At 40.0% G+C, this 14,142-nt stretch overlaps 1 protein-coding gene across 7 annotated transcripts in view; it reads right to left on the reverse strand.

The window, feature by feature from the left end:
• Bi (T-box transcription factor bifid) overlaps window positions 1–14,142 on the reverse strand; it is an 84,266-nt gene that overhangs the window by 48,178 nt on the left and 21,946 nt on the right. For 2 of the 7 annotated variants that reach the window (XM_072894916.1, XM_072894918.1), the window contains exons 3-5: window positions 5,160–5,273; window positions 4,627–4,740; window positions 2,672–2,834 (exon numbers count right to left, since the gene is read on the reverse strand). In XM_072894916.1, the coding sequence (XP_072751017.1) occupies window positions 2,672–2,834; window positions 4,627–4,740; window positions 5,160–5,273 (391 nt within the window). The remainder of the gene's footprint in view (window positions 1–2,671; window positions 2,835–4,626; window positions 4,741–5,159; window positions 5,274–14,142) is intronic. The other 5 variants (XM_072894919.1, XM_072894923.1, XM_072894921.1 and 2 more) reach the window with 5 other exon arrangements.

Raw genomic sequence — 14,142 nt, forward strand, 5'->3', positions numbered from 1 at the left:
AGAAATCTCTAAACTATACTTATTTTTTATGTAAATAAATTTTAATTATTTTCTGTCACATTTTTTTTATATACGCGTGTATCATTATATTTTCGTTAATTAAATAATAGAATATATGTGACGTATCATACATGAGGCGGTGTATATCTCAACTTCCATTTAAGATCGGATCCGCCCTACGCTTTCATCCTGTCAAACATTCCCACGCCTAATGCTTACTAGCGTCTGAGGAAGCGCACGCGGTGTCACTTTAAAACGGGAGCAACGAGGTTCTTTCAGCCGCTGTTGTCGCCACGACGGGATGTCTCTCGCGAGGTACCGTCGGTGTCCTGTTTGCGGTCCTTGACGGCCTTTCACCGATATTTACTCGCAGACCTAGGGCCTCCGCCCTCGAAAACATCCCGAAGGGCCGTGACTCGGCAGTGTCTCGTTTTTGTTTGCCACGCCAGGATTTCCCGACAAAGGGCCCGGTGCGTCGTCATCTTTTCTCCCCGACCCCCACCCCGCTTCATCTAAGACGCCAGGATTAGACTCGAGAGGCTTCCGAGGTGTTTGCATTTTTTTTTTTTTTTTTTTTTTTTTTTTGCTACCCTCTTAGACCTTTGCCTTTGCTAATTGTAAGTAGGCTAACCAGAAGAAGATTAAACCTCGGCAAAAATTAGGGTTAAACTTGAAGTCAAATCTCAAGATGAATCTTTAAACTTAACAACCCTTAATAACTCTTTACATGCTTTACTAATAGTCTAATGGGTTCGCGTAAATAAAAAAAATCACAACCTTGTTTACTAAATTTGATTATTATTATAAGTCTCTAACATCAATATAATATAATGTGTCGATCTTAATATATTTAAATTTGAAAATTACCATAATCCCTATTTGCACGCATGTTTATTTTTTCAAATTTCCTACATACTAAAGAAAATGAAGTTATCTTCCACATTTCACGTCAGTAAATAATCATATATTCGCGTTTCTCAATAAGTGTGTATTCCACCGTATCTATATGAAATCGTTTTTATAGACTCGCTTTTGAAGTAGCGTGAAAAAACACATAATCCTTCAAAGAACTCTCGGACCAGATCTTTCGTAAATCTGGAAAGGGTTGGGCCAGGTGAAAAGGGTCGCCGTCTATTAGCCGCGACAGGAGAAAGGGGTTCGGGAAGATTTTTTCGAGAGGCATTTTCTGGGCTCGTGCACAAACTGGATCCGATCTCTCTACATTTCTCTGAGAAAGAGAGAGAGAGAGAGAGAGAGAGAGAGAGAGGGAGGAAGGGTCCTTAAAGGCGGAAGAGACGCACGCCCGTTGCCCTGTCACACGATGTAGGTGAACCATGCATAATGTCGTGGCCACATTACTTTTCGACGACAATCTGCCCACTGTTCCTTCTCGTTTTTTTTATCTAGCCCCCTCCCCAACTATTCTATCTTTCTCTCTCCTTTCGCTTTCTCTTTCGATTTCTCTCATACGTTCATCCCACTCGTTCTCTCACGAATACTCGTCCATTTTTCTTCCTTCTTTCACCTGGCGTGTAGATGTGTTTACGCAAGTGTTTAGAAGGAAAGAAATAGACGTCGAGAGAGAAAAGAGATAAGGGAAGAAACGGGAGGAGGAGACACGAGAGTGGTCTTAACAAAGGTCGGTCTGCCACGCACTGCGCGACAGCCAGCCATTGACATCGGTGGGCTCTGGATAAGGACTAGATTTCACGAGCCAGCGATGCAAGATCCTTCAAAGGGCGCCGACGGGTTGGCCGCAAAAAGGATTCGCAAAAAAGTAAAAGAACAAGGTAGGGAAAAAGAGACAGAGCCACCATGGCCGCAGAAAAGGGAAGGAGAAGGGGGCAGGCGAGCTTCTTTTTTAGTTAATGCTGGCTTCCGCGCATCCTTGCGTCAGAGAAAGAAAAGACGAGAGAGAAAGAGAGCGAAAGGGGTCGAGGGAACAAGCGGCCGAGGCTAATAGAGAAGAAGATGAATAAGGGCAACGCGCGAAGCGAGGAAAAGGGACGCGGATGGAGGGCGAAACTACTTGACGGCGAAATCCATCGCGATAACTTAATCCGGGGATTACGCTGCGGTTAAGGTATCCGCGCGGAAATCCGATCGCGCGCGGCTGACAGAATCCTTCAGGGCCGTTGTGAAGAAACGCGACTGCTCCGTTTCCGGTTGCTCGCAAATCCCTCTTTGATAGTGTACGATTAACGCGAGGATTATTGTTCGGATGTAAAAAAAAAAAATATATATATATATATATATATGTATATATTTTTACCGATAAAATTCTCAAATTGTAAATATAATTAAACATCGTTATATGGAAAGTATTACTACTCTACTAACTTTCTTCCATAAATTATAGCTAATATTCTATGGAAAATATCATATTTGAACGAATATTTATGTGATATTTTGGAAAAATTCTTTGGGTTGAAAGCCCAAAATGCATTCATTTATCTTTTCCTGTTAATACTTGACCAATCGTCATCGTCGTGAAAATCATCGCAAAGAATGCCGCAAGCATGCACATTCGATTACGACACATTCGTTTTGAATCGGCCTGTTGATTGCGCGCGTTTAGACAGATCCAAAAGTTAGCGATTAATTGCAAACCAGAGAAACAAGCTTAAAAAGTAGCTAGTAAGTAAGTAATTGTTTGGTTGGCGTTACGTACAGTACTTACAAAGCCGTGCTTGTCGCTGATGTTGTTGGTGAGCTTGAGTTTGTGGAAGCTCACGACCTTCTGCATCCACTGCTCGCCGCTGCTGGGTGAGTCCGGATGTATGTACATCCTCTTCGGCATTTCCGGATCCGCCTTACCCGCTACCATCCACCTACTGTTCGCAACACGCGTAAGAGTGTATTAGAAAGTTACCGGGTGCAGTCCGTCACGTAACATACCTCGACTAAGATGCGACGTAGTAACGATCTTCATCGTTACTTAGAATAAATCTGAGATCGAAACGCAGACCATAAGAAAAAAAAAAAAGTCCGGCTATATAGGCTGTAATTAACTTTAATGTCGATTTTTTAAATTTTTATATCTAAAAAAAGAACAGATTTGTGAAAAATATTTAATTTACGAACAGAGATTGAATTTATAATTTAAATTTAATTATATAATTTATTATTCATTAAATTTAATTATAATCTACTTAATTATAATCTACTATAATTCATTAAGTAATTTTTATTCAATATTATCTATTTAAAGTTAACTATAACACAAATTGAAAAAGCGTTAATCATACTTTTAATACTCAAATAAATCTTAACAATTTTCTCGTAGTGAATTGATAAGTTTATATATCTTTCAATATAGACGTCGAAATCGATAATTTAGAATGAGTCAAAGAAAGAACGAAATACTCCTCGTTAGTTCGAGTCATTTTACCTGCCGCGAGCATTAACCGGGTGCGATTGTTGTCTTTTAAAGGAGGCGTGTCCGCCATTCGTAGTCGTCGCAGGTGGGTCAAACTCGAGCGCGAAGGACCGAAGGAAGAACTCGTTCGACGAGTTCTCTCCAAAGTGGCTGCGGTCGCCGGCGTGATGTAATCGTTCATTGTGGTCTGCGTTTCGATCGTCCGAACGTCGCGTCGAGGTATCCGAGATGCCTCGCAAGTATTTTCTCGAGGTGGAGAAGCGACAATCGAGTCCCTTCTGTCGGAACGCGAGCCGAGAGCCGATGTCTGTCGCGAAAAAGTTGCGCGCGGCCGTCGTAAAGTGCGCGAAAGTACGTGAAAGAAACACACGGTTGTTCACTTTTGTAGCTACGCAAATATTTTTGCGCTGGCCCAAATTCAAGTGAAACCTTCGACGAAAGTATTGCAAATAAAATCATTTTTGAATTTCAAACTCTGTCGTCGAAACATTATTAATTAATACGCGCGAAGTGCATTTAATTTTTATAGAATTAAATATATATATATATATATATATATATTTATAAATTGAAATATATATAAAATACATATATATATATTCTAACGAAATTTTGAGAAATACGGAGATTACGAAATTTGCAAGGCATCTCGGCTGACTAATGTGAAGGCTTGCGATCCCCATACAAGTCGAAATAATTTCCCATGCCCTTCCCCTATGTGCTATTTCTGCAGGAGAATCAAATTATTATTTCTAAAAATATTGCTTCGTTTATGGCAGTATATACAAATATAAAATGTTTATTAATTAAACATTTGTCAACTTATTCTCAAAGTATCCTGTATACAACTGATTATACGCATGAGAACTGTACAGGAATTAGACGTCGAATTTATTATGCATGACGGAGTAGATTAATCGGATTTAACACACGATCGCGATAAAGGGTGCACTGGATTAGAGAGATAAATTATTTTCGACGAGTATGAGGAATTGTTCGCAGCGCACGCTCCACACTTATTTTAAGAGAGTTTCCTGGTGAAAATAGTTTAATCCGATCAGGATCGATCCCGGATCATTGTTTAAAAAAAATTCCGAGATATATCTTGTTATTTATAAAAAAAATATTTAATGCTTAATCAAGTATATTTTCCAATCTCTCAAATACTAGAATCGTGCCTTTAATTCGTCGATATAAAAAAAATGATCCAGAAACGTTTTGATCACGCAGGGTCAAAAAAAAATCACCTGTTGTGAAATTTATAACGGCATTCGTCTGATGCCACGATGTCCATTAGAAGAATGTAGCTAGCCTGCTTGTCTAACCCGAACACCCTCACTTTATACGCGGGAAACATGCGTCTGCGAACAATTTTGCGATCGCAAAAAACACAGCATACGTTAGTTCTGTTGTTCACTACTGAGCTTCGTTAATGTTCCCTTGGAAAAGGGAAACCGTGCATTAAAATTCGTATCCTTGGATACGGTATTTTTCGGCGGACAACTGATTTTAAAAATCTCGACAAGTGTTTCAAAAACTTATCAAATATTGACAACTATTTCACATAACTCAATTTTATATAAAAAAGCTTTTTAACTTAATATTAAAAATAAAAAAGGTAATAATAACATGTGTAAGTATTAATTATTTATTATCATGTCAAAAGATCGCGATTCAAGAAACGCTCGTTGCTGTCTGGAGATCGTTAACACGAGCTGTCCGCAACAATTATATTTTCACAAGTGCCTCCGTTTTTCCCTACACCACGCAAAACCTCTACCTGTTGTGGAACTTGTATCTGTAGTCATCGGCGGCGACAATGTCCAACAGGAGGATGTACTTGGCCTTAGCATCCAGGCCGGAAACTCGGAACTTCATCTGAGGAAACATCTGCCTAGACCCCCGATCAACATGTACAATTCGATTAGATTATTTGCTCAATTAAGCGAGCTATCTTAAACTATCATGCAATTCATATAGTCATAGGATCTTATTTTAGATCATTTTGTATATTATCCGCGAGTATTTTAATAATTAAAAAAAAAATATATGTCCTGCATAATATATAGTGCTGAAAATAATTTATCACTCGTTTTCTCCCTGAAAAAAGATAAAAGATAACGTCCTTCGATATATTCGTTAATATTAAAACTACATCTAAAATGCAAAGAGCTTCGCCGCCTTCTTTCCGTCATCGGTTTCCTCTCACGATTACAATTCGGAAAGTTCTCACTCCTGAAATGTCTTCGAGAGACGAATCGTACGCATTCCGCGGAACGCGCGGCCGCGAAGTCACGTCGACGACACCTGGTAGAATCCTGAAAGGTCGGAATAGAAACGTGCACGAGTCAATCCCGTCCGCTGTCAGACGGCGGACGCGCCGGTGGCTTCCGAGGCGCGTTCCCTGGAATAAAAACCAGACCCCGGGCCTGAAACCGACGACGACGGCCGTGCTGTGCATCCCGGTAGCGACCCTCGAGGCAAACCAAGCGCGTTTGTGTTTGAAGGAATTATATCCAAGACGAAGGAGAGAAATATATATTGCTGCCGCGAGAGACCTGGAAAATCGTCGCTCGGAATCACGTTTTTCGAACGAAACACAAGATCCATCATGGTTGTACAGCTTGCTGGTTCTATAATGGAAAGTTACACGCGATCGAGCGTTTTTTCTCGAGAAGAGCCAAGATTCCACACGATGAAGGATTATGCTGAAGTTGTTCTGCACTGTTCTGCATATGCTACAATTCAACGTAGAAAAAAATTCCAAACTTTTATACTAAAAGTAGTAAAATGCTACTTTTGAAAATTAAAAAAAAAAAAATTTGGCAACTGTTGTCAAAAATACATGCAAAACTAATTATTACATTACATACATTAAAATTTATTATGCTCGTGTAAAGTATTATTCGAGAATTCTACACTTATACCGAAAATAATTACACCGTAATAATAATGGCAAAATGATAGACGTGATTCATCAATTTATAATTTACATTTAGCGTAAAAAACAATACATATTACATACTGTATCAAAGTACACAATATTCCAATAGTTTCTTGTATAATATGCTACCCAAGTTTCATCGCGTTCTAAGTGTAAAAGCCTAAAAAATATGTAAAAATTATATCTTCAAATTGACGCATTTCAACGTGCGCGTAGTTTCTCACGTAACTCAGTAAATAGTTTTTATTAAGTCAAAAATTTCATTATTTAATTAGGTGCTATAAATCATCAAATCTTAGTTACATTAACATAGTCATCAAGACAGTATAATGTAGCAATTACGGAAGAAATGAAATACATGAAAAATATAGGACAATAGATACGCATCTGGACATATCTATAAACAGATTGTGTCAAGATATATAAAGACAGTTTTTACATAATAACAGCAAAAAAAGAATCCGTCTATTTTATGTCTCAACTTAAAGACGATGATCCTGATCAAACTACAATCTTCTTTTAACACCTCACGTTCTTAGTAAAATAAAGCGTCGATATAAACAAATATAAAAAAAGTAAAAATATTAAATACGCATCTTTGAGTAAAAAATGATAAACATCAAATCAAGATAATATAAAATCTATTTTATATTCATTTATGCGCATTATGAAAATTTACAAAACTAATCAATACGAAATTTCCAAAAATCTTATAAACTCTAAGAGCTGGCTGGATATCGATCGAATATTGATCTCTTAAAAAAGATCGACCGTTCGCGAGAGATGTCAAAGGTATCGCGAAGAAAAGTAACAACACGCAGCAAGGATTTCTCTGGTAGCATCTGCCTACTGTCTGTCCGTTGAAAGATATGCCCCGTACCCCGTGGAATTTCGGCGTGAGCGAGGAAGAGACAGGATCTTTTGGTCCTTGGCTTGGCTCGATGGCGCATTCGCTCGCGATAAACGAAACGCCATTCTCATTCACGTCGTAGAGGACACTAAGCCGGATTATCCGCGTTATGTGAGCCAAAATATCCCGCGGGAAGACGCGCACGGGGAAATCCTCTGACGAGCGTGACGCTGTCGGCGCTTCATCGCAAATTCTATAGGACACGAAGTTTTTTTTTTAATTTTTTTGTTTTGACGGCCATACGATCAGTGAATTGCGTAACGTTTACAAAATCACTATTATGTTTTTTTTCCGCGTATGATATACATATATATATATATATATATATATATTTTATTATTTTACTATATTATTATGTCATTGCACACGAAATGTAATATAAATTAATAAAATCAACGCATTCATAATAACAAACAGACATTGGAATGTCTTACATAATACACGAAACGGGCATCTACATGTGGATTCGGTTAATTTAAGAACAATTTAAAAACAAGAATTCAGACGCGTTGCAAATTTTTCAAGCAATGCAAGCGTCACGTGACATTTAAATGATACGCGCGTATTAAATTAATCGAATGACGAGTGCAACTATCTATATTTTCGATCGATTAAATAAAAAAAAAATCAGCTCGGAATGTGTAAACAGCCGTATCATCTGTAATGTATATTCATGCCTTCGGAATTAATTATCGCGGAGACACATAAAGCGAGCTGACACGATACTCTCCCTCTCTCTCAAGAAATCTGAACATAAATCTTCAAAATTACATTTACAAAGTAACGCCTGTGTGTAATCTGTATGTTATCGCATTTAGGGATCGTAGAAAAGAGACTGAAGAAGAAAAAATAACGAAAGTTTATGTTATCACTTTGAAATTACATACGGAAGGCCAAGATCTATGGATCTGATCGCTTCTCATAAATCGCTATATCATAAATAGGCGGAATATCGTCGATTCCCCGCGTCGCAACCAAAATCTTTTTCCTCTTCCGTCACACATAATTCTCAGCTAGACTAGCCGCTAATGAGCGACAATACGAGTAAGCAAATTATGACCGGCCGTTGTCGCATACAGAGACTGTCGAAAGCTGTAAATCGTTCGATAAACGTCTCTTTGAGAGTTTCCGCCGCAATTTCTTTCTTTCTCGCCGCCACACTTCTCGATATCACCGCTCGAAACTATAACTTAGAACGACCTGATAACAACACAACGCTTGCCACGAATCGAAAGCAACTGACATATGACTACCGTACTTTCCGGATTCAAATTTGAGACACAGAATCGATTGAATTAGGACCGTCGTTTGTTAAAGTTATTTTTAGATCGACATCTAACCAGTAAGTATGCGATCTTTTATAATACTTTTTTATAGCCTTATTTCTGTAATTTATGTACCTCTCTTTTTATATATAATCCATTTTTACAAATTATATATTTAAAACAGTATATAAGCGGTTTATATAATATCTTTTAATCAAATAATTTATCAAATAATAAAAAATATTTAAGACTTTCAATACTATTTATCGAAAGTTCAACCAGAAGCAATTTTCTTTATAAGAAAACATATATGCTCCCTGCGCGACATTCCTTTAGAAGCTGAGGAATCATCGTCATCGAGCGCCGCTCGGCTTTAATGGCCTTCCTCCTCTTATATGCGCCCAGATTACGGGAAAGGGCTTCCGAGGTCTCAAGATCTGGGGAATCTTACGACAGCGGCAGAGTCATCAGAAATATTTATCGGCATCGGATACGACCAGTATCCTCATTACGGCTTATGTTACTGCCAGAGAGAACAAGAAATTAGGTGCTAGATCGAGCCGCGCTGCTGTTGTCGATGCCGTGTCAATAATACTAAAAATTAAACCGTAAAAGAAACGGTCACACAAAAACACGCGATGAATCGTATCCCAGAAAATTAGTAGAAGCTTTAGAGATATACAATATTGCCGACAATGGCGTAATTCTCCTTTCTGTAATTTTTATTTCCAGATTAAATCAATTTTCATGATAATAGTAAACTCGTCTAATTTCTCGATGTTATAAAATTTATTATTTTTTTTATATATGTTAATTTTCTTTCGAAAAGAGTGCGTTACAAATCCTACCGTTGTTACTTGCACTCTCGTGAAAACAAGCGAGAATCCAACGCAACGATTCCGATATCGCGGTCCATGTTGAAAAAGAAAAAAAGCTTTAGATAACGATCGTGCAAACGAGGAACATGTGAGCCGGTGGTACATACATACATTCACGAGAGCGCACGCCACACACATTTTCTCTCATTTACATATGCACGCGTCGTTACGCCTGCTCCGCGATTATTGCCATTAAATATGTAGCGTGTGCGCTACGACGACACAATTACACCTGGGAAATGATAACCGTGGCGATATCGCGTTATGATTGATTCCGAAGGTATCCGCGCGATGAAGAGGAATAGAATACAAGATAAAGCGCGATAAAACGGGCAAGTTTGCGAAGAAGCACCTGCTTCGTCCGACAGTCGATCATCCGGCTTTCTCGTTCGTAATTCCTCGTCCGGCTACAATGTTCAAAGGGCTTTACACATAGCGGTTTCCTCTCTCTTTCCTTCTCCCTCCCTCCCTTTCTCTCTCTCTCTCTCTCTCTCTCTCTTTCTTTCTCTCGCTGGAGCATACCATGTCGGTTTATTCCCGTATGGCATATGGTGTGTACTCCCATTTTCGAGACTTTCGATCGATGCGCAGCACGAACCTATATCGCGGATGCCATCGTTAATAAGTTGCGAGATGCCAATCTTTTTAATCGATATAATTTTTATGCTCTTCCGCTCTCTTTCCCTCTCAGTCGACGATAATTGCAATGATCGCAATTATCATCGACCGGATAGGCCCATTTCTTTCGATAACAGCGTATAATCCTGTCAGATTAACTATAACTTTAACCTTTCGTATCTCATAATTTAATTATAATTTACATATATAGATGCGTTTAATTAATTGCATTATACATATTAATTAACTGTGGATATTGATTATAAATGCAAAAGCAAGATATAATAACGCGCACTTTTATCAATCTGTCTCTTTATCCTTTCGATTATTTTACGACCTCGCCCATATACTGCAACAAATTTTCTCTCTCTCTCTCTCTCTCTCTCTCTCTCTCTCTCTCTCTCTCTCTCTCTTTATCTATCTATCTATCTATCTTCTCTCGTCGCGTTTCGTCTCCCACACACGGAAGTGGTCTGCCAGTTTCGGGTGTAACCGCAGCGATGCACTTCCGGGACACCCAGTACATCCCATCTCCGGTGCTGTGCTTTCCGCAGTGTATGGCAGGTGGAAGAGAGATCGCTTCCACGAAACCTCAGGAGCCCGCGGTGATGTGCGAGAGCACGACGACGACGACGACGACGACGACGACGACGACGACGACGAGGAGGAGGACGAGAACGAGGACGAGGACGAATACGAGGAGCAAGCGGGATATAACTGGGCGCGAACGCATCCTCTCTTCACCGGCACGAATATACTATATATATGCACGTCTCCCTTCCTCTCTCTCGCGGCGACGTCGCGTGAGCTGTCCTTGTCCGTCTAACCGCTCTCTCTCTCTTTCTCTCTTCTCACATATTTGTTTCTCGGACGGCGCTAATTTTCGGCGTTACGGCTCTATCGGCGAAGCCCGATCTAGACGCGGCCTCGGGCGTTCTCTCGGTATTCCGTGCCGTGGCTTCTGCCTCGTTAACGAGAGACAGAGAAACGTCGGAGAAACAGGCTGCACACCGATCGAATACGCATATACGGCGCTATTTTATTCGATCGCATCGAGTTTCTATAGGTAGTCGCGATGATTGCCAATCATTAATGCAGTAATTTTCTTGTTGAATAATTGATGACTATACAATGTGAATGTACTCGATAAAGATAAGGAAAAGAGAGAAGAGTCTCACAGATATCGATTAATTTTTCAATACAATTATACGATTTGAACATTAAAATTATTTTACAAGATTGAATTTTCATCCAACTCTCTCTGCCATTAATACTAAAAAAATATTGTAATCAAATGGTGATACTTCATCGATCACTCGTTTAAAATTCATATAACAAGAGAGAAGATCAAGAGAGAAGAAAAATAAATAAATTTATACGCGCGAAGTATCTCATTCGTGGCTATCGCAGTTATGTAAATCTGAAACAAGAAGCGCCTTCTCTCTAAACGGATATAAATAACTGCTCGCGAAATATCGATGAGTAATGACGACAAATAGGGGAGAAAAAGAGACGGCGCTCAAACCCATGTGCACGCTGCTCCTGCTTCTCTTCGTCCTTGCGAGAGTCGAAGCCGCGCTGATATCTCGATGGAGATACACCCGCCGCCGATTCGGTGAAACCAGCCGCGGATTTACGACACGGACGCCCGATAGGTGTGTATCCTATACGATCGTCGTGCCTTATTTACGACTGTTGATTATGCATGCACGTTGCTTTCGCGCTTCCGAGGGACGATATTTCTCTGAGAAGCACGAACGCGCTCTTGTCAATGGAGCGAATACGCAGGCTTAACGCATTTTCTATAAACACCTTTCTTCGTATTGTATCAAATTATCTGCATGCATTAAAGAGACAAAAAAATATAGGGTAAACTCTCGAGTAAGATGGCCATAGTTTTTTAAAACGCAAAAAACATACATTTATTTTTGTCATTTTTTTAATAGTGTTTGGCATATTATCTTCACTGAAGCTTAAATTACGTAATATTATCGAAATTAAAAGGAAAATATTTAATAGAAATTTTATATTATCAAAATAGTACGACATAAGCATTGGCCATCTTACCCAATTTTTAAGGAAAGGATGACCATAGTGACGGAAAGATGGCCATAGTATTTATAAAAAAATAGTAAAAACAAAAATAAAAATTATAGGTCATGCAACAATTTACATATCTTTATAATATGTCTAACGTCGATTACGATAGCTTAACTGTAATTTATGCGACGTTATAACAGTTTTTAGTGAACAAATGAAAAACTTTACAGGTAGTCAAAAGTAAAAATATGATTAAAGATTCACAATATCGTTATTTCGAATAATGTATACACATACATAAACTATTGTAAATATCGATTATCTTTGATAATGACTAAAAAAGCGCACTATGTAGCGATTATTGAAAAAATTACAGCCTATGGCCATCATACCCTAGTTTACCCTATTTCACCTGTCATGTCGTTATACGCTGTACTCTGTCAAAAATAATTATATTTTCTCGAATTTTATAAACTCTTTGAAAGCGCGCACAGAGATGCATCCTTCATCTTTCCATTTAGCTGTAATTAAGAACGGCCTCGAGCCCTTCACGTGCGCGTTCCTTTCGCGTCCCGGCGCCGAGAAATTCAAACGACGTGCCGGGGAACGTTACGACTTTACGCGACTAATCGTTACGATTTCTCCGGCCGGAGGCTGTAGAAAAAGAAGCCTCTCGTTATTAGTGTCCGACGACGAGCGAGCTCCCCGGTAAGGCGTAATAACGATGCCGCGGATGGATAATACTCGTCGACCGACAACTGTAACGCGCATACCGAGTGCATCGACTTTACGCAACGTCGAAGAGTCGAACCGTCTCCTCCCGCCCTCGTCGCCCTCGTCGCTCTCGTCGATATTATCGAAAGGGGGAACACGGTTATTTACGGCGCGTCATTACGCACGACGGGGACGCGGCCACTGTATAAGAATGCCGGGCGCAAGCCGGTAGCTTTAAGTTAATTTATTTTATCGCTAAGCGCTGCGCCCACCATGATGATTTGCTCGCGTCCCTTTTGCATGCCCATTTATTTCTCCGCCCGCCAATCCGTGCTTCTCCTTATCGTTTCGTCGCCGTCGCCGTCGCCGTCGTCGTCTCACTCTTCTTTTCCATCTCTCGCCGATTTTGGAGACAATCTCCCGGCCACGTAACGGGTGACACGCGAATCGTACACGTGATGTGTAAGAGATAAACGCGAATGACGGTTCCTTAATTGAATTGAAAATTTCGTGAGCGATTAAACAGCGTATTGGAAATTTATTTCATGCAAATTATATTAATTATTCGTTATATTTGTGTTATCGATATGATATACGATGATTGGGTGATTCAACGTTTTCTATTTAATTCTTTTCTTCGGAAACACTCGTTGCAGATGAGGACACAAGCTTCATTCACCGCGGTTCATAAACTACGAAACATAAAGTACGGGCTTAGGAAACCGTACGACGCGTGATCCTCGTGCAAAAGCGCCGCCATGCAAAGGAAATGCAAAAGTTTCCCTGGAATTTTGCGTCTAACGTAATTACGCCATAAATCAGTCGCACCGCAAACACCCCGTCGTACCTCTTTTCCCGATGAATCAATCGCGCCATATATCGCATAATTATCGCGTGTACCTCTGGTCTCGTTATAATTTAATCTGTTTACATTGCGTAAATTTATTGACGTATTCCGTAATAACACGCGAGCCGTTCTTCTCGACACCTCGACGTCAGAAGGAAGCGATGGTAAAGACACGTGAGGAAGAAGGTGAAGAGAAGGAGCGAACGAGGAAACGAAGAGAAAATTTTATGGAACAGCAAAGAGTAAAATACAAATCTATTCGCAAAGGGAACTGACAGTGAAAAAGGGAAACGGAAAGCGAAGGAGAGAAGAGAGTCCCCCTATTCTTCTCCTCTTCCTTCTCCTCCCTCCCTCCCTCCCTGCCACCCTGTCCAATCTATCGACTGTGCGAGGTTGTCTTGTGTGCGTCTTGTCGAACAAATCGGTACAAACGATCGTCGTAAAGCGGTTAAGGCAGAGTTTATATACGCCTTTCCACCGTAGGGCCCCGCATAGAGGGCCCCAAAGGGAGATGAGCGGGCGCGATAGGGAAACCGATAGTCGCCGC

Source organism: Anoplolepis gracilipes, chromosome 6 (genome assembly GCF_047496725.1).
Source record: "Anoplolepis gracilipes chromosome 6, ASM4749672v1, whole genome shotgun sequence".
Classification (NCBI taxonomy): domain Eukaryota; kingdom Metazoa; phylum Arthropoda; class Insecta; order Hymenoptera; family Formicidae; genus Anoplolepis; species Anoplolepis gracilipes.